Source organism: Pinus tabuliformis, chromosome 5_2 (assembly GCF_031772625.1).
Source record: "Pinus tabuliformis cultivar Carrire ecotype Pingquan chromosome 5_2, CPIR1, whole genome shotgun sequence".
NCBI classification, from domain to species: Eukaryota; Viridiplantae; Streptophyta; class Pinopsida; order Pinales; family Pinaceae; genus Pinus; species Pinus tabuliformis.
Genome location: NC_142306.1, coordinates 302686021 through 302713115, shown reverse-complemented (window position 1 = coordinate 302713115; position 27095 = coordinate 302686021). Strand labels below are relative to the sequence as shown.

Below are 27095 nucleotides of genomic sequence, written 5' to 3'. Positions count from 1 at the left end.
TTCAATGAGGAGAAGGTCATGTGAGTTTCCCTTGAGAGGTAACTTGAGCTACATGCGGATGAGGATTTTTTAGCTCCTAAGGTTGAGAAGCCTCAAATTGATGTGGATAAGCCACATGTAGAGGATCTGGGAGTGGAGACATCCACTCGAGCAGAATCTTCTAGAGAGGGAAGAAAGCACAGCAAAGAAGTTGACAGATTATTGGATGATGCACGGAAGAATGTGGGAGCACCCACTTCTCAGCACAAGTAGAGGAGGTCACCTGAGAGATACATTGGATACATGACTCTTATGGGTGAATGTGTTGTGAGAGAGCCATCTTCCTTTAAGGAAGCAGTACAACATCCGGTTTGAGTTGATGCCATGGTGGAGGAGTATGAATCCATACTTCGTAACAGTGTTTGGGATGTGGTCCCGAGACCGGAGGATAAGTCAGTGGTGAGCTATCATTGTCTTTACAAGGTAAAGTAAGCTACAGATGGTAGTGTGGAGAATCATAAGGCTATAATTTTGGCCCATGGATTTTCACAAATAGAGGGGATTGACTATGATGATAACTTTTCTCCTATTGCAAGGTACTCTTCAATCAAATCTATATTGGCACTACCAGCATAGATGGGTTGGAAGATACATCATATGGAGGTGAATACAGCCTTCCTTAATGGCATGATTGAGGAAGAGGTGTACATAGAGCAGCCTAAAGGTTTTGAGACCTTTGACCGTGAATTGCATGTGTGTCGGCTCAAAAGAGCGTTGTATGGGTTGAAGCAAGCACCTCATTCTTGTTACACCATGATAGATATCTACTTCACTAGATTGGGCTTCACAAAGAGTGAAGCGGATCCTAACATGTACCACATAGTGGTGGAAGGAAAATTGTTGATCATTGTACTTTATGTTGATGATCTCATACTGATAGGTGATGATTAATTGATCAAGTATTACAAGGAGGACCTTTCAAGAGAGTTTGAGATGAAGTACATGGGGCTCATGCATTACTTTCTTGGCATGGAGGTATGGTAAGGAGATGGGTAGTTGTTTATGTCTCAGGGCAAGTATGCCAATGAGATTCTCAGGATATTCTGCATGGAGAGAATCAAACCCATGGAGACTCCTCTAACAGGTAACTAGAGGAAGGAGGATGCTACTTCAGGGGAAGTAGTGGAAGCTATTGTTTACAGGAATCTTGTGGGTTCACTCATGTACTTGGTGAACACACAGCCGGATATGTGCTATGAAGGTAACCAGCTTAGCCAAGTGATGGTTAGGCCTACCAAGCTATATTGGAAGGTGGAAAATCATGTGTTGAGATACCTCAGGGGCACTTCTTAGTATGGATTATGGTACAGAAGGACAGAGGGAGTGAAGCTTCAAGGCTTCACAAATGTAGATTGGGCAGGGAGTCCATCCGACCAGAAAAAACACATCAGGAGGGATATTCAGTATTGGGTCAGCGACAATTTCTTGGTACAGTAGGAAACAGAGATCGGTTGCAATCAATTTAGTAGAGGCAGAGTACATGGTTGTGAGTCAGGCGGCATGTGAGGCCATCTGAATGAGGAAGATCTTGGTTGGTTTGTTTGGTCAGCAGATGGATCCAACTATGATTTACTGCAATAATCAAAGTTGTATCAAACTCTCTGAAAATCCATTTTTTCATGATCATTCCAAGCATATTGATATCTGATATCATCATCTCATAGATTGTGTATTGAGGTGGATTATGTTGTTAGAGTACATTCCCACAGAGGAGAAATATGATGACATTTTGACAAAGGCATTGTCAAGATGTAAATTCGAGTTTCATAGAGACAAGATCGGGGTAGCTGATAATCCCTTTCTTGTTGAGAGGGAGTGTTGAGAAATGGCAACAAGAAATTCCAATTTAATTTGTCCTTGAATTAAACTGAGAATTAAAATCAAATTCTATTCTCATAGCAACTTGTAAATGGTTAATTATATTTAATTAACTTAATTAGCGTAGGAATTTCGAGTTGGAAGTCTTTCTGTAGTCATGTATATGTTCTCCCTAAGTTTTAGGGGTCCAATATGAGTTTAAATTGAGTTGGAAATTAGATCACTCAGTTTATCGATTTAAGTTCAATTAAATTATTTCCAAATTGTTTTTGGAACTAATAGAGGAATAACATTCAATTGGTGCACTAATGCATCCACTAGTGCTACTCCAGTTAACTGAAGGTTCCCTCATGAGAAACTCATGCATGTAAATTCTGAGAAAGACCCAGTTGAGACTAGAGTGCAGGGACAATGTACTATCAGTGGTATTATTTAATGGAGTGTAAATATCATGCATGCATCAGAGATTGATCCTATGTTTGGATTGTGCAGTTTTGGAAGCATGAATTCCCTTTAAATACAAGCTATTCATCTAGGAATTACATAAGATATTAGGGGCTTGGAGAGATGCGGAATAAGCTAAGGATTTAGCTTGAGCTAGCTTGTGAGCTGAGAGAGTTGAGCATACTTGTGTGGAATTTTTCTAGTGAAAACAAGCTTTGTATCTTCACTCATATTTCTGATATATGCAATATAGATAGCTGGCTTTTGAGCAGTGCCTTTTCCCAGATACATCTTGTGTTATTTGTCATTGATTTATCTTCTTCTTGTTCATATTGTCATCAACCTATTGGCTTCCATTGGTTCATAGTATAATTAGATTCTTGTCTTGTGCTTTAGTACATTGCATGAGCTTGTGAATCTATAGGATTTTCTACACTTAAAGTATGCATACCTTTTCTTTCATAGAATCATCTAGCCATCCTTTGTATGAGCTTGCTTCTTTTACCAGTCAAATATAGGTTTATTTTTCCAAGAAGAGAAAGGCTTTCATTATGTCTTTCATATTGTATCTTGACCACTAGTGTTCCTTCATCCTTTAAACTTATTGTTTCCAAACTAGATGGAATATATATACTAGTCATAATGATACTTCCAAGAATATTCCACAATGATGATTCTTATAGGATCTTGATGAACCTTCTATGAAAAATCACTATCTCTAACATGATGTTATAAAATGGATGAACAATAATATGCAATATGGTCCCAAACTTCTCATTCCCTTTAAACTAGATGATATTTTCCAAGGAAAAATAAAAAAATAGATTCTAATCTTTCTACTATCGTGTGCTTCTATCTATGATGTCATGCCTTTTTACAAAATCAATATTATTCAAAGAATATAAAATAATGCATGTACTCTACTTACTACTTAATAAAAGAAAAAAACATAAATTCAAAAAGAACTTGATAAAGATTAGGTTTCTTTTAATAATAGATATCCTTAGGATATTCTCCTTTCATCTTCTTCTCAGGTTCTCCCCTTTCCTTATCTATGTGAGCTTCATTTCTTTCCTTCCTTTTTTTGTTAACTTTGATGTTAAGACAATCCATTTTATAGTGTCCATACTCATTGCACCTAAAGCATTGAATTTTGGACATGTCTTTCTTATTGGACTTTCCAAACTTTCCTTCCTTAAATTCTTGGTTCTAGAAATGAATGCTTGATATATTTCATTTGATTCAGTATCATCCTTTTCCTTGATCCTAGATTATTCCAAGATACATTGATCCCACAATTTATCAAGAGGTGTAGTATCTTTCTTTGATTAGATGTTAGTTGCAAAACTACTCCAATCAAATGGAAAAGCATTTAATACACAAAGATTCATTTCATAGTCAGAAAAAGTCTCCCCAAGCCTTTGCAACTGATCTCTTATTTGAGAGATATTCATCAGATAGGTGGCCATGTATTTATCCTTATATTTCCTTATTTTATATAGTTGATTCCTCAAGAAAATGTTTTTCCCTTGTGTACTTATAAAGTACAACTTCACCAACTTATCATACATAGCCTTTGATATCTTCAAAGCAAAAAGAAAGGGAATAAAATAATCTTTGAGGGATTCAACAATAATCCTCTGTGCCCTTACTTCTCCCTTCTTGTATTTTTCCAGCTCTTGAGTCTTCTCTTTGCTAGGTTCAACAACTTCTCCAAGGACATACTCCATGACTTCATTCTCTATGAGTGCCAAATCAATCCTTTTCTTCCATGCTAGGAAGTTTGCTTACCCAACTAGATTGTTTCTTTCCTTGAAGAATGTAACCATGCCATCTATAGATTGATACATAGAATACAATAGAATCCTCCTTCTTAATGAAGTATCCAACTATCTTGATGTTTTCAATACCTTCAAGGAGACTTTAATGATGCCATAGAAAGATATATTGTAGGATGCCTTCAACAACAATTTCTTGATACACTTCAAAGTGAAAGATGATATAAAAATTCTTTGATGCTTTCTTTTCTTCAAAATTATCCACTAGAGAACCTTGAACAAATACTTGTCTTTCCTTCCTTTAATGATACATTGATGATGAGGTCTTCTTCAATGAAGACTTGATGTAGTAACCCTCATTTTAGATCAATAGTTCTTCTTCGTATTTCCTTGTTCCTTCAGAAAATGATTCCCCTTGACAAGCAAACTCTTCTTTGTGTCCTTCCAATTTCCTTCTCTTATTCACCTTTTCTTTAATACCATGTTGGAGAATGCAATATGAAAGTTATTAATTCAATTTATCCTTAATGCTTAATATTTTCTTGTGAAATTTATTTATCTTCTTTTGTTTCTTTATTATATATTTTCTTCAAACAAATATCAAGAGAAAAATAGTAAAGACAATGGACATAGAAATTGGGCTCCAAGCTCGGACAAAACACCTCCAAGGGGAAAACTCAGAAAATCTCTTCTATTCTTATAGATTTTTCTTCAATTGAGAAAACTAAGACCCAAACCCTAGACAAAGTCTCCTCCAAACACCAAGTTATCCCTCCAAGAAGCCCTTCCAATTAGGTCAGAGATCAGCCAAAACAACAAGGATCAATTCTGCTCCAATAAGCATCCAGGTTCAACTCCAACCCCCAACTTTGACCCTGCAACTTCATCCCTGTAGCTACTGCAAAAACCTTAGGACAATTCTTCAAGAGATCTTCCTTTGAGCAAGACAGTGTTTCTCAAAGTCAATGAGGTCAAATCAAAACATTTTCTCTTCCAACAACTCGATCCTGCAATTTTTTCTTCTGCAATTTTGGCTTTCCTTGAAGCAGTAAAAACCCTCTTCTTCACACATGTGAGAGAGATAGTGCCAGAAACAAACTTTTTCTTCCTTCCTTGATCTTTCCTCTATCCTTCTTAGTCTTATAAGATTCATATTGAACTTTTCTAGGGAGATCAAATTTGTGAGTGGATGAGAATCAAATGAGGTTGAAGCTACCTGTATTTATACACATCTGAGGGGTTCGAGTAACTTCCTTTAGGCCAACTTGTGCCAGGAGGTTTCCAGAACTTTCTAGGCTCAAATCAATATATTTTGCATGTTACCACATGCCTGATAGGGTCTTATACAAATGATAATGACTCTCTTGACTGAAGAAAAATATTATTTTGATATGACAAACCCTAGAAGCATGAAGAACATGCTTTACCTAGATGACCATCAAAATGGAGCATGAAACCCATGCTCAAAAATAATATTTGTATTTCTTATTTTTCTTGTAACATAAAATCTACATAATTATTTGAGTACATTAACAATTATGAAGTCCGAAACTAGTTACATTTTCCAACATATCCAATGGTGCGAACTCTGCAGGGATATCAAGGGCTCTAAAACCATATCATTCTCACCTTTTTTCATGGCACCCGACCACATGGGCTTACCAGATTTGAGACATATTCCTCCAGCCTTAGGGCTTTTCAACTCCCACAAATTCGAAAAAATCAAAGATTTTATGTATATATAAATAACAAAGCCTTTGTCAGGGGCCTCAAAAGTCATAATATAGGTGAATATGATCTTGGCCGATCTAGATATCCCTTCTGATCTTTAATGGAGACTCAACCCGACCCTTTTTCTCATATATAAAGGTTTACATAGGTGCACAGGCACATATATATTATATATTCCCTACGTTGCCCCTCCTGAGCTTTTACACAGCCTCAGCCCATCATGCTTCCACTGTGGCATATGTGTGTGTGTGTCTGTGTCTGTGTGTCTGTGTGTGTGTCTGTGTGTCTGTGTGTCTGTGTCTGTGTGTGTCTGTGTGTGTGTGTGTGAAAACATGGTTATCCCTCGTAAGCTTGCAGTTCATAAAATAAGGCTCGATGCTTAGATAGCTTTTAATATAGGCATTCCATTTCTTTTTAACATGGATCTTCTTTATTTACATACACAGGTATTTAGACTAATTTGTAGGCTCAAAATAAACACAAGAATAAACCCATTCATTAGAAAAATATTTTGGGAATCAACGTCTCATTTCAACACAGGAAAAAGGGCATCCCCTACTATTAATTTAGACACCATAATAGAACTTCAAACATAAATATGATATCCACATGCAATATAGTTAAAAACTTGAGGGATTTAGCTACATATGCATGACATCGTTTTATATAAAGCTACAAGACATTCAAAAAAAACAGCCAATAGATTCAGATACCAACATTCATATTTCCATGCAACATTTTTCGTAGCCATACATTAAATTTCACAAGGAAGTCTTTAACTTCACAGCGCTCAGCTAAATACATGAAAATTCAATAAATTCAATTGTCAAAATAAGGTTGAGACTTCTTTTCCACCCAACCTTAGACTAATTGAGGCCAAAATCACTTGCAGCAGTCACCCCTAAGCTAGATCCATGATCGAAGGGGAATTTCTTCCATAGTTTCAGCAAGAAGTCATACTCAGCACAATGAGGAAAGGGATTACTTATAAAATCAAGTTGTTTATCAACTCTTTAGCAAGCACCCTGAGTGGTTTCTTAGTGATTTCTTGGTAAGTACCCATTCCCATTTTCCTCAGAATTTCTTGAGCTCCTCCAAGCCTCAATTTATCTTCCAAGGAATTTCATTCCCTCCACTTTGCAGGTCTCTCCAACACTTCTCATGTGCTTTCTCAAGAATAAAATCCAACCCCAACATCGCTTTGCAAAGTCATTTCTATAATTTCTCAAGGGTGTCTCTTCATGCTCTTCTTGGACTTTTCATCTCCTCTTGCAAGCTTCTTCTAATTTTCTTGATAATTTGCATCATAAATTAAATAATGGTGCAGCTAGCTCCACATAGGTTTATTTTCCTCTTCCTCCTTAGATCATGGATCTATGGTCCCACTCTTTATGCCTATTAATAAAAATATATTCATTTATGATTCAGAGTATCTTTACATTACAAAAATCAGGGAAAACGTATACTAGGGATGTCACATCCTTGGCATATTTGGCTTGTTATGAAACTCTTGCAAAACTAATTGGTTTCCATAATCTCCATAGATATATAGAAAGGAAATGAAGCAATAAATCAATGCATAAACAATCTAAGCTACCAAATATGAGATAAAATGAAAGTGTGATGTTTGTGTTCCCTCAATAGAAGAAATCCCCCTACCTCATAAGACAATTTCTAAAGAAACCCTTTGAGGTGTAGGGAAAAGAAAAATAAAAAAAGGGGTGAACTCAATTAAATAAAGTTATAAGAGTTTTAAAACCCTTTTAAACAGTGACCTATTTATACACATTTTTTCTAGGGCATGGTGTTAAGGTAATCCATAAATTCATGTGTACATAATTGAGCTTATATCAGTCAAAACCAAAGCGTTGACACCCTAATTATAAGGAGAAAAGGACAAATACCACATATTAATCCCATATTAATCCTTATAATCTATAGGTAAAATGGGTAGTCGACATAAATGAAAGGGATATACATAGTGATAATAGAAACTATCCATAATAAGAAGACTAGGAAAAGTGGCTAGAAAAGTGCTAAAGTTTAGCAAGTTTGATTCATGAGTGCAACCACCAAATTTGAAGGCTCATGTGATCCTAAAAGAAATTTTTAAATAAATGTGGATATTATGTGGGTGAAATAGGTCCAACGATGCCTAAATATATTAGTGATTAACCCAAAACATATGTGGCCAAAAGTGATGAACCATGACATAAGACCATGGGGAGACCTCCTAATAACCCTAAAGTAATCAAGTAAGGCCCTAAGGCTAATGTATGTAGGGAAATATAGTCATTTATTAAGATCTAACAAGGGACACTCAAGAGGGAATACTTCAGTTGTATCAAATTTGTGTAGGAGTATTTGTTGCCATCCTAGTGTGGGCATTGGTATAACTAATGTGTAATAAGGAAACTATATCAAATTAGGGTTCATGCATATCTAGTACACAATAGAGATATATACAAGGATATATGGGGATTTATGCATATCTAGTATGAAATGAAAAATTCATACGCTATAAAAAATATCATTCACATGTTGAGATAGATGTTTCATATTAATGAGTTTGACGAAATTGGTGCTCATGCATTTTAGCAACAACAAAAACATCAAAGGAGAAGAAAGCACTACTTGATTATTTGATTAACTAGATTTATCACTCATTGAGAAAAAATCTATAATTTTATGGAGAATATAGCCCTTGTGCATCTATTTATGTAGTAATGTTTACCCATGGACCATCATCAAGTCTTGGCTTTGAAAAGATACAAGAGGTAATGGTTCCAAATTCATATGGGTAATACATGTGTTGCATTCGATAAACATACACATACAATTATTACACGTCTAACGATGAGATGAGATTAATGAAAGCAAGTGTGGGATACTTTAAGATTTCATCATGATATGTAAGTCAGCGTGGTCCCTTTAAAGTTATTATTTTGCATAAATAACATCAATTTCTTCATCTATACTATTTACGAGTAAATCTTGCACCATTTGTTAATTCATGTATTAATAATATGTTGGAGCTCGAATATACATTATTTGATGATTCTTCTAATATTGATTAAAAGGATCCACATGTTACACATTATGGTCAATGGGAACAAGACTCTTGACCATCTAGAACCCAATTTTATTGCCATCCTCATCACAATGTTAAAAGGCATCATTCTCCATGAAAGGATCGACAATTCTTATTTTCATATTTATCGATATGATAGGTGCTCTTCCTACATATTAAAAGAAGTGAAGGAACATCAATGGAAAAGCTTGGATTGATACCCACTAGAAGGACTTATTATGGTTGAATTAGCATATTTACCATTGCAACATCTAAGCGCTTGATTGAAGACATAGTATCGACTACTTTCATTGATTGTGCATTCATACAATCTTCATCACCTTTTTCCATTGATTCACAATAGCAATAATATCCTCTTATCAATTTGTTGAGGAAAACCTTTTTTTTATCTGTTTTATGTATGTGCAAGAGAAAGATGTTTTTATGATGAATATCCCATCTTGGTGCATGGGGTGTAAAAAGAATTTGTCGAGTTTTTTTACGCTCTTCCTTGGAAAAATGTGTGTTCAACACTGTTGATTTTCATGATTCGAATCGTTGACGTTGGTCTTTAACAATTATATGTAGCTTCATTGAATCACTTTCAGCGACACCATGCTCTTTGCCATATTCCATGTCACTTTTTAGTGACCATTCTTTGATAACATTATGTGATTGAGTTCCCCACTCCAACCATTTGTGCAATAGCTCATTTGGTTTTGTGTTTGTTTTACTACTTTTAAATGTGTGAAGGTATTTTAGAGGCTCCAATTTGAAGCAAGACTATTTGATTTTCACTTCATTAGTTTCAAATATATTTATTGAATCTAGAAGTTATTTTTCTGAGGTGAACTCTTTATTGAGAGCTTATTTGCATCTTATCATAGTCATATTGTTGTTAATGTCATAATTAGTCATCATTGGTTGTCATTATATTCCCAAATTATTTAAACATTAATGGAGGATTACTACAATGTTTATTTTGGTTATCTTTTACAACGCTTATTCCAATTGTATGTTAATAAGATATTGTGAATACTTTGTGTTAATTTTTCTTATTTGAGACTCTACGTTAATGTTAGGCCCCTATACTACTAGTGTAACCCCTTATTGTTATTAGTACAACCCCCTTATTATATTGTTGTACCCATGTAGTCCCCATATTGTTACTATTGTGCCCCATAGAAGCCCACTATTGTTATTATTGTGCCCTTATATTATTATTGTTATGTCAGCTCTCATTATATTATGACCCCTTAGACTCCTATATATAGAAAGGAGGTCTTTTAATTTGTATCATCCAAGGATTGTTCATTTGTGTAATGTAAAGGAGGTTGCCCCCTCGAAGAGGCTTATTTCTAAGGCGTTCATCTATCTTTTCTATCTTTTTGTGAGTTGGTTTCATAATATTTGGTATCAGAGTTGTGGATTCTAGGGTTTCGTTGCTCCAAACAGGTCATCGTGGAATTTGCGCTATAACTTTTTTCCTGCGACGTTTCAGATGTTAAAAACAAAACCCATTTGGGTTGAAATCGTTCTGAAGCTTGGGTCCGAATTTCAGAGCTTTTCGCACTATATTTGCGAAGATATGATCTAAGGAATTTGGCCCTTTTGAAGACTCCCGAATTACATTCCAAACAGATGACCTGGGGAAAATCGTCATAACTTCTGTTTTAAGTATCAGATTGAAATTTCGTAAGAAGTTACAGAAAGAGAACAGACTATAGTTTCCTGTGTATATTTTTCAGATCCTAAGGTTAACAAAGTGACACGTGGCACTTCATACAAGTTCGCTCTTCTGAAAAGGTATATAATCAGGTCATCTTGGGAGATTGTTCATAACTCTTTCTTGGAGAATCCAATTTGGATCACACTAGTGGCATTGGAAAGAGGACACAGAGGGCTACTACAGGTCACAATTTCAGAACTTAAAGATCTGAAAGTACAGAGTTACAGTCGTTTCAAGATCGAACTCCTAAAATCAAGAAAAAGAAAGATGAGGAAGTTTGATGGCAAGGATCCGGTAAATTGGATACTTTAGATGGAGCAATATTTTGATCTACATGGTGTACCACTGTTACAAAAGGTATGTATTGCATCTTCATATTTAGAACCGGATCAATTTTTATGGTATAAAGGGCTTTGTTTTCGTAAACAACTTATTACGTGGTCAACTTTCACGGAGGAAATGATAACACATTATGAGGATACAAAGAGAAACAACTTCTTTAGAGCAACACCACAACAATTGGAAAGAGTAAAAGGGCTTTGTTACATAGTGGCAAGTAAAATTATGGCAACAAGGAAATCTACCCCTCACAACTATAATAATGGAAGTGTTGTTTCTCCTAGCCTTCCACAACCTACAAGGGTTACACCACAACAATTGGAAGAAAAAAGAGAAAAAGGGCTTTGTTACAATTGTGATAGCAAATGCACTAAAGGTCATAAGTGTGCTGAGAAGAAATTATTTTACATAGACTATGAAGAGGAGGAATAAAAGGATCAAGAAACATCAAAAGAAGAGGATATACGCCAAGACCCAACCCCAAAGAAAGAAGAAATGAATCTGACCATATCTTGTAAAGCATTGGCAAGAATTACCACTCCTCAAAATCTCAAGATAGAAGGACATATCAAGAAGATAAAGGTTCAAGAAGTGAAAGATCACATCAAGAAAAAAGAAATGAATCCAACCATATCTTGTAATGCATTGGCTGGAATTACCACTCCTCAAACTATCTAGATAGAAGGACATATCAAGAAAAAAAATGTTCAAGAAGTGAAAGATCACATCAAGCATCAATAAATGAATCCGACCATATCTTGTCAAGCATTGGAAGAAATTACCACCCCTCAAACTCTCAAGATAGAAGGACATATCAAGAAGAAAAAGGTTCAAGCAGTGAAAGATCACATCGAGCATCAACAACAAGTTCTCCAAATTTTAAAGGATAACGCCACTTTGGTGCAAAATCGAATGAAACAACAGGTAGACCAACATCGTAGTGAAAAATGTTTTGATGTAGGTGATTGGGTATTTTTACTACTACATCTCAAGCAAGCTATTTATGAGAAGGAAATGTTGGCAATACTACATGCACTTAAAAAATGGCGACCTTACCGAATGGGAAGACACATCAAGGTAAAAATGGATCATGATAGTCTTAAATACTTTCTAGAACAACTATTATCTTTAGAAGAACAGAAAAAATGGGTCACAAATATGTTGGGTTATGACTTTGACATCATCTATAGAAAAGGGAAGCAAAATTTTGTTGCAGATGCACTCTCAAGAAAGGATGAGGATGTGGAAGCATTGTTTTGTGTTATTTCTATTATCCAACCAGATTGGATAAATGAAGCAAGGGATGAATGGAAGAAGGATGAAGAAGTATGGCCACTCATTCAAAAGTTACAGAAGATCCCAATTCAAACAATATTGCCAAAACTTGAAGAGAAAGGAAAAATCATATTGGAACCTGGAGCATTCACAGAAACAAGAACCCGATAGCTACGAAATCGATCAATTTCAGAGTATCTCATCAAGTGGAAGAATTTACCCGCTGAATATTCCACATGGCAAGACAAGAATTTTATACAGAAGCATCAAGAACTACTCAAGCATTGAGGACAACACTTTTTGAAGGAGAGGGGCATGTTAGGCCCCTATACTACTAGTGTAACCCCTTATTGTTATTAGTACAACCCCCTTATTATATTGTTGTACCCATGTAGTCCCCATATTGTTACTATTGTGCCCCATAGAAGCCCACTATTGTTATTATTGTGCCCTTACATTATTATTGTTATGTCTGCTCTGATTATATTATGATCCCTTAGACTCCTATATATAGAAAAGAGGTCTTTTCATTTGTATCATCCAAGAATTGTTCATTTGTGTAATGTAAAGGAGGTTTCTCCCTCGAAGAGGCTGAATTATAAGGCGTTGATCTATCTTTTCTATCTTTTTGTGAGCTGGTTTCATAACACTTGACCATCTAGAACCCAATTTTATTGCCATCCTCATCACAATGTTAAAAGGCATCATTCTCCATGAAAGGATCAACAATTCTTATTTTCATATTTATCGATATGATAGGTGCTTTTCTTACATATTAAAAGAAGTGGAGGAACATCAATGGAAAAGCTTGCATTGATACCCACTACAAGGACTTATTATGGTTGGATTAGCATATTTACCATTGCAACATCTAAGTGCTTGAGTGAAGACATATTATTGACTACTTTCATTGATTGTGCATTCATACAATCTTCATCACCTTTTTCCATTGCTTCACAATAGCAATAATATCCTCTTACCAATTTGTTGAGGAAAACCTTTTTTTATCTATTTTATGTATGTGCAAGAGAAATATGTTTTTATGATGAATATCCCATCTTGGTGCATGGGGTGTTTAAAGAATTTGTCAAGTTTTTTTACCCTCTTCCTTGGAAAAATGTGTGTTCAACGCTGTTGATTTTCATGATTGGAATCGTTGGCGTTGATTTTTAACAATTATATGTAGCTTCATTGAATCACTTTCAGCGACACCATGCTCTTTGCCATATTCCATGTCACTTTTTAGTGACCATTCTTTGATAATATTATGTGATTGAGTTCCCCACTCCAACCATTTGTGCAATAGCTCATTTAGTTTTGTGTTTGTTTTACTAATTTTAAATGTGTGTGAAGGTATTTTAGAGGCTCCAATTTGAAGCAAGGCTATTTGTTTAAACTCATTTTCACTTCATTAGTTTCAAATATATTTATGTGAATCTAGAAGTTATTTTTTTGAGGTGAACTCTTTATTGAGAGCTTATTTGCACCTTATCATAGTCATATTGTTGTTAATGTCATAATTAGTCATCATTGGTTGTCATTATATTCCCAAATTATTTAAACATTAATGGAGGATTACTACAATGTTTATTTTGGTTATCTTTTACAATGCTTATTCCAATTGTATGTTAATGAGATATTGTGAATACTTTGTGTTAATTTTTCTTATTTGAGACTCTACGTCAATCTTAAGGAATATGTTGGAAATATGTTAACTAAAATTGACTCATAGTCCTATAGCCTCCAAAATGTCACATATAATTCATCTTTAGTGGCTCCTTGAAGGGCCAAACCTCATGTTAAAACTCACATTATTGATTCCAACACCTATTTACAAGCAAACCTAAGCTCATTTCTACTTGTTTTATTTGAGAATACATATCATTATTTCTATTATCTTGAAAGGTATTCATTTTACCTAAATAATTCTTATTAGTTGACATAAAGGAGATGTTGGAAATCATTGATTATCATTATATTCCCAAACTAACATTAATGGGGGGTTATTATAATGTTTATTTTAGTTAGTTTTTACCATGCTTATCCACTTCGGATATTGGGAATATTTTCTACTTTTTCTTATTTGAGTCACAAGTCAATCTTAAGGAATATGTCGGAAATATGTTAGCTAAAATTGAATTGTGGTCCTAATTGCCCCCAAAATGTCCCATATTATTCATCTTTACTGGCCCACTATGGACCTGTGTTCCCCTTGAAGGGCCAAACAACATGTTTTAATTGACATAATTCACATAATTGGCTCTAACACCTATTTACAAACAAACCTAAGCCTCATCTTTACTTGTTTTCTTTAAGAAAACATACTATTATTTATATTATCTTGAAAGGTACTCATTTTCCCTAAATAATTCTTATTAGTTGACATAATAGAGATTTTGAAAATAATTCTTATTAGTTGACATAAAGGAGATGTTGGAAATCATTTATGTTATTTTTTTTATTTGTGTCCCCAAGTTAGTGTTAATAAAAATGTAGGGAAATATATGTCTAAGGTATTATGCATCCTTAGGGACCTACCATGAATCCTAATGCCACACTCGAAAGGCTAGGATTATTATAATGTTTATTTTGGTTATTTTTTACGATGCTTATTCCAATTGTATATTAAGGAGATATTGGGAATATTTCGTTATTTTTTCTTATTTGAGTCTCTACATCAATCTTAAGGAATGTGTCAGAAATATGTTAACTAAAATTGACTCATAGTCCTATAGCCTCCAAAATATCCGATATAATTCATCTTCACTGGCCCCCTTGAAGGGCCAAACCTCATGTTAAAATTCACATATTGACTCTAACACCTAATTACAAACAAACCTAAACCTCATTTCTACTTGTTTTATTTCAGAAAACATATCATTATTTCTATTATCTTGAAAGGTACTCATTTTACTTAAATAATTCCTATTAGTTGACATAAAGGAGATGTTGGAAATCATTGATTGTCATTATATTCACAAACTATTTAAACATGAATGGGGATCATTATAATGTTTATTTTGTTTAGTTTCTACCATGCTTATCCACTTATAGGATATTGGGAATATTTTTTATTTTTTCTTATTTGAGTTCCCAAAAACATCCTAAGGAATATGTCGGAAATATGTTAGCTAAAATTGATTTGTGGTCCTAATTGCCCCCAAAATGTCTCATATTATCTATCTTTAGTGGCCCACGATGTACTCTTGTGCCCCTTGAAGGGCCAAACCACTGTTTTAGTTGACACAATTCACATAATTGACTCTAACACGTATTTACAAACAAACATAAGCCTCATTTTTTACTTCTTTTCTTTGAAAAAACATAGTATTATTTATATTATCTTGAAAGGTACTCAGTTTACCTAAATAATTTTAAATAATTCTTATTGGTTGATATAAAAGAAATGTTGAAAATAATTTTTATTAGTTGACATAAAGGAGATGTTGAAGATCATTATGTTGATTTTTTTTGTTTGTGTCCCCAAGTTAATTTTAATAAAAATGTCGGAAAATATATGTCTAAGGTATTATGCATCCTTAGAGACTTATTGTGAATCTGAGTGTCACATCTCAAAGTAAAATTTACATTATATATGACACTTGCCTAAAAAAACATAAACCTCATTTATATGGGTGATACTCAAGAAAATATATTATTATTAATATTATTTGAAGAATAATTATGTTACCAAAATAATTGTAATTGTATTATAGATCAGTTTTCATTATAATATTTCATTATTAGATCTATAAGGTTTAAACTTAGATCTATAAGGTTTAATTAGTTTAAATGAGGTTTAGTGTTTGTTTCATCCTGTCTAAACTTATCCAACATATTTATAATATATAATTATTAATATATGTAAAAAATGAATAGTATAAAAAATTCACAGAATATGTAACCCAAAATATATATAGGCATTGTCTATCGACATCATCGAATCACTTGGACAAGAGTTTTTTTTCTGGAATCTAATGAAAAAAAAATCAAAAAATCAGAATGTTGGAGTGTTTAAATCATTTTTTTATGGAGATGGATTCAGCACAATCAAGAACCCCTGGGGCACCCAAAATCCTGAAATTTGACAATTGTATCCCAGATTTTCAAAAATTTCTAACAAATTTTGTGATAATTTTATCAAAATTTTCATTATTTTCCGAGCTAATTTACAATTTTTTTAAACCATATATACCTTTAGATAAAAATCAAAGCTAGGGTCAAGTACACCACCTTGAAAGCAAAGCTTCTGTAGTCATCATAGTTTATATTCATTGGGAGAGGCATTAATGTCGGCTTGTTAAGTTAATGTGAATGTCAATATTTGTCAGTCAATACGGTTTTCAAGTCAAAAAGTCGAGTGACATCAAACTGCGTATGAGGCTGTCTTCTTTAACGTTAATGTCGAGCTCGGCACGAATCACTCGTGTAAAGGGAGAATATTTTTTACCAGTTAATCATGTACAATCTCATCATGTATACAACACAAAAGTAGATTATGGTGACCAGACATTTAAACAAACTAAGATCATGAGCAAATGTATTTGGTTAAATTTGCATACTTGTTATTTTTGTGTAATCAATAGGGTGTATTCCAGCTGGTTTTAGAGAATACATGATTATTTTTAAGTTCAATTTCTACAGATGATATATTCTGTGTATTTTTTTTCTGGTTAAATAATTTCAAACATATATTCACTCTTTTATAATTAAAAAAACAAAATTTAAAATTCTAAAATATATAAAAATAAATAAAAATCTATCTTTTTCCACAACTAATAAAGTGCCAAAATATTATTTTTACCCAGTATACAGATACATATAAAAAATTGGACACTATCAATAAAAATAAAACCAACCACTCTAAATACAAATCATTTTTCTAACATGAAAAAATTTCCATAATAATATGCTTTTCATAAAAAGGCCACTCTTCCCTGTCTACAGATCAAATAAGCTGACTCAACAAATTTGACAGGCTCCCCCAATTTGACACTTTTACACACCACCACAGCACATTGTTGCATACAGCAAAATTTCGAAGTTCTATTTTTGTACAATAATATTGATCATGTGGGGCTTTTCTTCAGCTCAATCATCAGTCTTATGTATTGAAGACTTTTATATTTTCTTAATATAAATCTATGTTGGTTTTTTTCTCTGGAAAAAAAAAACATGTAAAAATTTGGAGACAATATCAATAAAATGATAAATCAACAACTCTGAATATAAATCATTTTTCTAATTCAAAATTTTCCATAATAATATGCCTTTCACGAAAAGACCACTAGCCAAATGCTCTGCTCTCCCAAGTGCCCAGGTCAATTTAGCTGACTCAATAAATTTGACAGGTTCCCCCAATTTGACCCTTTATGTTTTTCTTCTTACTTAGGAATTGTAAAATCTCTTTGTAATCTAGTCATGCCACCATGATCCTATATGTTAAATCTCCATAAGATGGCTTCCTAAATGCAAATTCCATACAAATACAAACAATAAATATGGTTATGAAAAATTAGTGCACAAAAAAAACAAGCAATACACGTAAACCATCTGCTCTCCCAAGTGCCCAGGGGTCAATTTAGCTGACTCAATAAATTTGACAGGCTCCCCCAATTTGACCCCTTATGTTTTTCTTCTTACTTAGGAATTGTAAAATCTCTTTGTAATCTAGTCATGCCACCATGATCCTATATGTTAAATCTCCATAAGATGGCTTCCTAAATGCAAATTCCATACAAATACAAACAATAGATATGGTTATGAGAAATTAGTGCACAAAAAAAAACAAGTAATACACGTAAACCATCTGCTCTCCCAAGTGCCCAGGTCAATTTAGCTGACTCAATAAATTTGACAGGCTCCCCCAATTTGACCCTTTATGTTTTTCTTCTTACTTAGGAATTGTAAAATCTCTTTGTAATCTAGTCATGCCACTATGTTAAATCTCCACAAGATGGCTTCCTAAATGCAAATTCCATACAAATACAAACAATAGATATGGTTATGAAAAAATAGTGCACAGAAAAAACAAGCAATACACGTAAACCATCTGCTCCTGAACTATGTAGACAAAAAAAACACTTTAAATCATTCAAATGTTCAAGAAACAGTAACCCGGTATAAATTTTCACAACATCTCTGCCACTGCCCATGGCAGTGCTGAAAAGAATATGCAGAATAATACTTTATTGTTTTGGAGATGCTACAATGCATAACAATAAAATCAAAGAATGAATTGAATGAACGAATGGCTGTGTACCCAAAAGCAGCATACAGTAATATATTGTATAGTTATTATATGATATCATATGTATGAGTCCTATTATCTACTGCTGTGGTGCTGCTGAAGTGGAGGAGTGACCAAATTCAGGTTTGATTTCCTCCAGCTGATGCACAACCTCATCCATATCTGGCCTTGCAGATGGCGTAGGGTCCACACAATGCATAGCCAATTGCAAAGCGTTAAGCAACTCATCTCCAGAATTGGAAGCTTCTTTCATCAATTCCAAATCAAAAACTTCATTAGTCCACTCTTCTTTCACAATGGAAGCAACCCATTCAGGAAGGTCCATCCCATTGTCTGCAGTCATGGGCTCTCCTGGTGCCTTGCCAGTCAGAAGCTCCAGCAGGACAATCCCAAAGCTGTATACATCTGTCTTGGTGGTGGCTTTCTTTAGTTTTGTGAGCTCAGGAGCCCTGTATCCAAGAGCCCCTGTTGTGGCAATCACATTGGAATTGGCAGCAGTTGTCATCAACCTAGACAAGCCAAAATCTGCAATCTTGGCATTCATGTTTGCATCAAGCAGGATGTTGCTGGAAGTGAGATTTCCATGAATGATGTTCTCATTGCTGTGTAGATAAGCAAGTCCTCTCCCTGCACCAATTGCAATTTTCATTCTGGTGTGCCAATTCAAAGGTGTCTCTGGGCCTCTTGCTGCCAAGGAAAAGAAAACACTATCAATCAGAGGATTACAGAGTAAATTTGGGGTGAATTTCCTCAGAATTGGACCATATACCAATAAAAAGTGAAAACTAATTTCATTTACAGAAACCACATTTATTGCAAACCTATATTTATCGAACTGTGCTCTTGTTTGGGTAAGAAAAATACCATGAAGGAATGCTGCAAGGCTTCCACCAGACATGAAGTCAAAGACCAAGAGTTTTTCATCTTTAGGACCCCAGTAATAAGCTCTTAGAGCAAGCAAATTAGGATGCCTGATCTTCCCAAGAGCATTAGCTTCTGTCTCAAATTCTCTTTGACTCTTTGCTATTCGCTCCCTAAGCCTCTTCACTGCAACTTGATTCCCGTCCTCCAAAGTAACCTTATACACAGTTCCATAAGTGCTCTTACCCATTACTTCTGCAGTTGCACAAAGTAGGTCATCTGCTGTGAATACCAGAGGGCCATCAAAGTGTACAAGCTTTCCTCCTACCTCTCCTCCTTCGACCCCAGCAGACGGAGCAGCAGTGCCTTTCTCTCCAGCAGCTTTGCCAGTAGATTTCCGACCCAAGAAACAGAAGAGGAGAACTAAACAAATGATCAACATCAAGCCAAGGACACCCCCAACAATAATCAAAATGAGCCATATAGTTTTGAGTTTTCTCCCCTTCTTTCTCGGTGGGTTCGATTGAGATACTGCTGGAGACGCACTTGGTGATAAGGACTGATTACAGGGGACTGTAATATCGTATCCACACAGAGCCAAATTCCCTGCAAAAGAGCTAGCATTGAATTTTCTTGCCAAGGAGGATGGAACAGGACCACTAAGCCGGTTGTCAGAGACATTGAAGCTCTTGAGCTTTCTTAGCCTTACTAGAGTAGATGGGATTACGCCATTCAGCTTGTTAATTGATAAATCAAGTAATGACAGGCCAGTGATATCTCCAATGGACGGGGGAATCTGTCCAGTCATATTGTTCTGTCTCAGACTCAGGGCTACAACCTTCTGAAGATTCCCTATTTTGCTGGGAATGGTATCGCCAATCATATTGTGACCTAAATCCAGCTGGTTAAGCGAAGTAAGATTGCAGAGCCGTTCACTGAAACTTCCATTCAATCTATTATAGGATAGATCAAGGGCTTGGAGCTGTATAAGATTGCCAAGCTCAATCGGAATGGGTCCTTGAAGCTGGTTGTGACTCAGGTTAAGCTGCTGAAGCTTCCTCAGATTTCCCAGTGAGGGGGGAACGCTTCCTGCAAATGCATTGTTCTGGACATTCAAGTACTGGAGCTGGAACTCCTTCTTTCCTTCACCCCATGTATTAGGTAATGAGCCCTGGAGATTGTTATTCTGGAGGTTTAGAAATGTCAGAGAAGGATTCCGAGCCAGGTCTGCAGGAAATGATCCAGTGAGGTTGTTGAAGCTCAAGTTAACTCTATATAGGTTGTTTGATCTTCCAATCCCAAGAGGAATAGGCCCACTCAATAAATTGCTACTCAGATCCAGAGCTTGAAGGGCAGGAGAATTACCAATCTCTTGAGGAATGGTACCAGAAAGCTTGTTGTTAAAGAGGTACACACCCCTTAGATTCTTCAGAATAGCCAGGGAACTTGGCACTTCACCGGCTAAGGCATTGTCATGCAGATTCAGCTTTCTCAATGCAGTGAGCTGACCCACTCGCTCAGTAATGCGACCTCCCAGACCCCTCCATGGAATCTGTATAGAGATCACTTGGCCCTTAACACATTTGATTCCAAGCCATCCTCCAGAGCATGCTCCAATCCCGCTGTCATTCCAGCTCCTCAAAACACCTCGAGGATCATCAATGGCATGTTTGAAGGCCTGAAGAGCCTGATAATCCTGCTGTGTCACAATGACCCCATCATACTGCCCTGAAACACTCAGCAAAAGTGTGAGGAACCAACATGAACAGCTTACCACCGCTAGTTTCTCCCTCTCTTTTCCCATATTCCCCCAAAATAGCTTCAGCACTATAGCTCCACTTGACCCTTCAGGTACAATATACAAACCCACAAGCACAGTTCAAGAAATTCACAGCTCCAACCTGCTTTACAAAAACAATTCAAAACAAGGGATCAACTTTACTGCAACACCAACAAGAACAGCTAATCTGATGTCTCTGTTAATCCCTCAACATCAAAATGAGCAATGCATTTTCCTGTCTTCAGAAAGACATTGCTTGAGCATTAAATACATATACATTGCTTCTGCAATACAATGATCACAAAAAACTAAAGCATATACTGTTTCTGCAATACCAATCTAGTCATTTCTATACAACAAAAAATAAAAATACCATTTGCAACTTCTTGGGCATGTGGGATTAGGGGATTCTCAGGTCAAACCCAAAACCCATAGAGCAATGCACTAAGAATAGACCCAGTTTTGACAAACTCCCACAATCTCCTTAGTCTACCACATGGGCATGGACTGCAAATCAAATTTGGACTATTTGTGGCAAACTCCTACGGATCTACTCCTAAACCACAGCCCAACTGACATGAAAGGAAAATGCACCACCAAAACTTCCTTGAAGCCACCCATCCTAGTATTCCTGCACTAGCCCAAAAGCTATGATGGTATTATTATGTGCACTAACCCTGGTATAATATACCTCGCAATGCCATTATAAACAATAACAAATGAACTAACAGAAAAGAACACAACAAGTTTCAAATCTACTTACATTCACAGCACAGCAACTAAAGTTCAACAAGTGCTTGCAAACCAAAAACTAAGGAGCTAACTAAGTTACATTACAGAACTCAAGCATTCCGCTAGTGTGCTAAAACCTCTGAAAAAACTCCAGCCGCTGCTTCGTCCCCTCTGCTCTGAATATCATGAAACAAATGAGAAAAGAAGAGATGCCATTTCTGAAACTCACCAATGATCCCCACTTCTACTTCTAGTTATCTTCATCATAATCCACCACCATCTGCATGTGTGCAGATCCGGTTGTTGTTTTTTCGACCTGCTGTTGTTCAGAGACAGCTGGGCTCTGGTCGGGCTGAGCAAAACGTAATTTTTATTGTTCGCTTGCTGTGAGCGTCATACAGTGGCTGCCACCCACCCTTGGGAACGCTGATTACAAAAAATACGGAAACCCTAAAGTGCTGACTATAATATTTGAACACCTGCATTGATGGGCGTTCACGAGTCAGAGGCTGTCACCCGCTTTGACTGTAACGGCTATAATTTTGGTGCCCCCTCAACGGTTACATCTGTTCCCCCTAACGGCCACTCCATTCCGCAGAAAGAGTCACGGGAAACGACCACTCTCAGTTAATCTCTGAATTTATTTATTTCCAAAATTTCGATATTTATTATTTTTAGTAAAAGAATTTATAAACGGGTGTGAGTTTGTGGGTGGGTGGGAGTTGGTAACTTGGTTAGTGTAATGGTTGAAAAAGTGGTCAATTGTGTTTAATTGGACTGGGTGCCAAATATAACGTTATTCTCCCCATTATTTTATTTTTATAAGAAATATATTAAATTTATAATGTGTATATTGCTGTAACATTGTAACGGTTTTAAATTTTTTTTTGTTTTTCTTGATCTTGTACGTTTAAGAACTTAGGCTTTACATTGGTATGTATATTATTGTAACATTTTTTAGTAATATATTATTGTAATAATTCTAATTTTGTTTAATTGGAATGAGTGTGAAATAAGAGTGTTAATTTTTTTTCTATAAAAAAAATATATTAAATTTATAATGAGTATATTGTTGGTGAATTGTGTTTAGTTGGAGTGGAGGTCAAATATAACGTTATTCTCTTCTATATTTTATTTTTATAAATATAACGTTATTCTCTTCTATATTTTATTTTTATAGGAAATATATTAAATTTATAATGTGTATATTGTTGTAATATTGTAACGGTTTTAATTTTTATTGTTGACTTGGTCTTGTATATTTAAGAGTTTAGGATTTACTTGGTTAGGTATTGTAATATGTTTGAAGAATATATTATTGTAACCCTTCCATTTTTGTTCATTTTTGTTTAATTGGAATGAGTGTGAAATAAGTTAAAGTATATTGTAATGTGATCATTTATATTGACAAAAGATAGATAGAACTGACAACTTTGTTTGGGGTATGTTAGACTCGGAGGTCTGCTAAAATGAAAAGGGGATGATGGGATTCGAACGATGGGCGGACGGACTGGTACGTCATGGCCGTAACATGGCCTGAACGGGGTTTCTCCTTTGGCATAACAGGGCTGTAGGCCGGCATCGGTCCTACAGCCAGACCTGCCTCCTTACCCCCCCTTTCGAGCTTTGAGCCGGGGTGTTTTACTTTTATCTCTCCTCCCGGTAATACCCTCCTCCTATCTTCGCAGGCGCTCTCTCATCCCGCTCCGTTTCTCTTTTCCCTGATCTGCCTTCCCCTCTTTGCTGCTCGATGCGAGGTATTTGTCGTCGCGCCTAACCCCTTGCTACAGCTGCAGGTCGCTTTCCCCCCGTCGTTTTCCTCCCGGACGGTTATCTGCCGCCCCTCTATTCCCGCACCTGAACGGCACAACGGTTTCCTGACTGTCGGCGACGGTCCCCGACGGTTACCTGGTTCCGAGGACACATTCTGTTCCAAGCAGCTGGCGATGGATCTTGACGAGGTGGACTACTCGGACTCTCCGCTGGCAGACGGTTCCATCTGGCGCTCCACGTTCTCGGCTTCTGGAGGTATGTACAGTGAAAGCCTGTCCGCTAGTTTTGAAGACCTCGCACAGTCGTCGGATCTGACTCTTCCTGCCGCTTTCCAGTCTGTCGATCCCTCCACTTGGGCTCCTTTCTCTGTCCCTTCGCCGGCCTCCCTAGGGTTTCTAGCGGAGTGCCTCCACTCCTCCCCCTTTGAAGCTGGTCCCTCAAATCTGCAGGCCCCTCATCCCCTCCCTCCGCAATCTGACGCTCCCCTTGAAGCCCCCCCCCTACAGCTCCCCTCCCCCTCTCCGCGCCCCCTGCCACATCGGGCAGCTACAACCCCATCCCCCCCTCCCGGAGGCTATCCCCCCCCCCCTCTCGATCCCTCTCCCCCCTCCTCCGGTCGACGCTCCTGTTGAACCTAGGGCATCAACAAACCCTAGCCGTATGTCCTCCCGCCCGAAGAAGAAACTTCGCTGCTTTAAATCCAGACCAGAGGACATCATTCTGAGGCTCGAAGAAGACATTCAGTGGGGAGACGCGATGGACCTAGCGGACAGAGTACTTGTGGGACGCATCCGGGGCAGGAACTATTCAGCGGAGAAACTGAAGACCTGGGCAACAGAAATATGGGGACAATACCTGGCGGAAATCCCCTCGGTCCAAACGTTCGTGCGAGGCTGGTTTGCGTTGAGGTTCGCGAGGGCTGACCACACGAGCTGGGTACTGTCATCCTTCTGGCACTTTGAAAAAGCTCCAGTACTTCTTAAAAGATGGATGCCCCTCTTCGACCCGGAAACAGAACAAATTGGGGTCGGGCCTGTATGGGTTAGACTCCCGGGCTTGCCTCTTCAGTACTGGTCCGAGGACATTTTCCGGAGAATTGGAAACTCGCTGGGCACCTACATGGAATCGGACAAATCCTACATTGCGACAGGGATGATGGCATATGCCAGGATTCTAGTCCACCTTGACACGAGAGGAGGCCTGCAGGAACATATCACTATATAGTGGAAAACATTTTCGAGGAAGCAGAAGCTCGACTATGAAGGGATTCCTTACCGATGTAGGAGATGTCATCAAGTGGGTCACCTCTACAAGGATTGCCCCCTTCTCAAAAAGGCCCAACAGGAATCCATATTGTAGGAACATCCTACTTCAACAGAACCCCAAGCTCCTCAGGCCGCGGCAACACCAAGGGCGGAACACATCAGGACCTCAGACATAATGGAGGCACCGCTTGCTCCTTTGGCAAAGAAGCAAGGCAAAATCTCGATCAGGCCACCTTCTCCTCCTCTGACACTCTCAAGGGCTGCAAAGGGCGTCGTTTTCTCATCAGGTATGTCTCTTCCCCCTGTTAATTCTGCTTCGCATCTTGATTCTTCTTGTTTATCACTATCTTCCCATATGCCCCCTCCGGTCTGGATCCCCGGCCCTTCATCCCCTTCGGCACTTGACCTGGTGATGGGCTCCTGCCCGCCCCTTCCCCCCTCAAAACCTCTCCACCTCTATGTGACCTGCCCTCTCCCTCAGCCGACGACTTTCCTCTCATCCTGCCCCCTTTCCTCCGTCCAATCCCGTCCCCTCCCCTCGCCCTCCCCCTCGGTAAATTCCACTCCGAGGTACTCCACCCGCTCTACTGCTAAACAGAAAGAGCCGGACGCCATAGGTTTGGACTCTACCCCCTCCATCCTCTCGCCCAAGCAGGGTAGAGGCCGACCCTCCAATATTCATAAGGCTAAAAATCAAGCTGGGGACGAAGTGATCCAGGGTAAACAACATACCATTGAAAGGGTTCTTAGAGCAAAGGACACCCTTCCCCCCTCCCCTCCATGAAGCTCTTGTCCTTCAACTATAGAGGGATGGCCAGTCCCGAGAAAAAGCTGGCTCTGAAGCGACTCCTCCTTTCCGAGTCGGTTGATATTATCTTCCTACAAGAAACCCTTTGTAATGCGGAATCAGCCACTTCCACCCTAAGCTCTTGGCTGCACGACTGGTCTTTCCATGCTATCGATGTCTCGGGCCGCTCTGGAGGCATTGCAATTGGTTTCAAGAACCGTTCGATAAATCTGAAGAACATATGGGGTGGTGAGGGCTTTCTGGGAGCGGACATATACTCCAAGGAGCTGGAGGAAGAGCTAAGAATCCTTAATGTTTATGGACCATGTCAAAATCGAGAACTTTTTTGGAGAAAGCTCCTCAGCTCCCACCTTCTCCAAAATGGGAATTTAATTCTTGGGGGAGACTTAAATTTTTCCATGGGCTTCTCAGAATCCTGGGGCCATATGGCTCAGATTGACCCACTCTCTGATTTCTTTGAGCAGCTGCTCGAGATCCACCAATGGATCGACATTCCCTCGGCCAAGATCCAACACACCTGGAGGAACAATCGGACAGGCGATCAAAGCTTGGCCAGAAGACTGGATCGTTTTATCATCAAGGAGGCCTTTCACAACAGCCACCCAAGATCCAGACAATGGGTTGGCAGTGGAGGCTTGTCGGACCACAGGCCTATCTTTCTTGAAATTGGGGAAAAACTCCTGAAGCAAAAAGCTCCCTTCAAGTTCAACTCCACATGGCTCCGGGACCCCTCCTACATCAAGCTAATATCCGACTTCTGGAGAACACACCCTATCTCTGAGGAGGAGGATCCAGCAATATGCTTTATAAAAAATCTCTCTGAACTAAAGGGACTATCCAAAGACTGGGCTCACAAAAAGAGGGAACAAGAAGACTTAATTATCTCCCAGGCAGAACAAGCAATTGCTGACCTTGAATTGCTGTCGGATGGCACTTTCAACTCTCAGGAACAGAAAGCCAGGTATGGATCCCTGATCAACCAGAGAACCCAAATCCTCAGAGACAGAGAGGCAAGCTGGAGATTAAGAAGCAAAGCAATCTGGATTAAGGAAGGAGATGAAAACACAAAATTCTTCCACCGCTTTGCAAATGGACGGAAAATGATCAATACTATCTGGGAACTGCAAAATGACTGGGGACACCTAGTGAGCAACTCCAGAGAACTAGCCTCAATGGCCACCTCACACTTCAGGAACATCTATGAGGCCCCGAGGGAAGCCAACCTGTTAGAGATTATGCGGGTTGCCGAGCTCTTTCCCAGGTTTGTGGATGAAGAGGATGCTGAAGATCTCATCAAGGAGGTCACATTAGGGGAGCTAGAAGCCACCATGCGAGGTTTCCAAAAAGAGAAGAGCCCGGGACCCGACGGTTGGACCATCGAATTCTACCTCGCTTTCTTTGAT

The 27095-nt window shown here is 37.7% G+C and overlaps 2 protein-coding genes across 8 annotated transcripts; one reads left to right on the top strand and one right to left on the bottom strand.

The window, feature by feature from the left end:
• Positions 1-18397: 18397 nt before the first annotated feature.
• LOC149158742 (probably inactive leucine-rich repeat receptor-like protein kinase IMK2) lies at positions 18398-22281 on the bottom strand. Of its 7 annotated transcripts, none has more exons than XM_089436309.1 (3): positions 21984-22281; positions 19338-21235; positions 18398-19160 (listed from the first exon to the last, which is right to left on the bottom strand). In XM_089436309.1, the coding sequence occupies exons 2-3, from the start codon at positions 21136-21138 to the stop codon at positions 18553-18555; spliced, it is 2409 nt and encodes an 802-aa protein (XP_089292435.1). In that variant the 5' UTR covers positions 21139-21235; positions 21984-22281; the 3' UTR covers positions 18398-18552. The 7 variants fall into 7 exon arrangements, with proteins under 7 accessions (XP_089292435.1, XP_089292432.1, XP_089292431.1 ...); XM_089436306.1 differs by having other exon boundaries at positions 19338-21238; positions 22076-22281; XM_089436305.1 differs by having other exon boundaries at positions 22076-22281.
• Positions 22282-24375: 2094 nt separating this feature from the next.
• On the top strand, positions 24376-24843 carry LOC149158741 (uncharacterized). The gene has a single exon (XM_089434087.1). It carries the CDS (start codon positions 24376-24378, stop codon positions 24841-24843), a length of 468 nt encoding a protein of 155 aa, XP_089290213.1.
• Positions 24844-27095: the final 2252 nt, after the last annotated feature.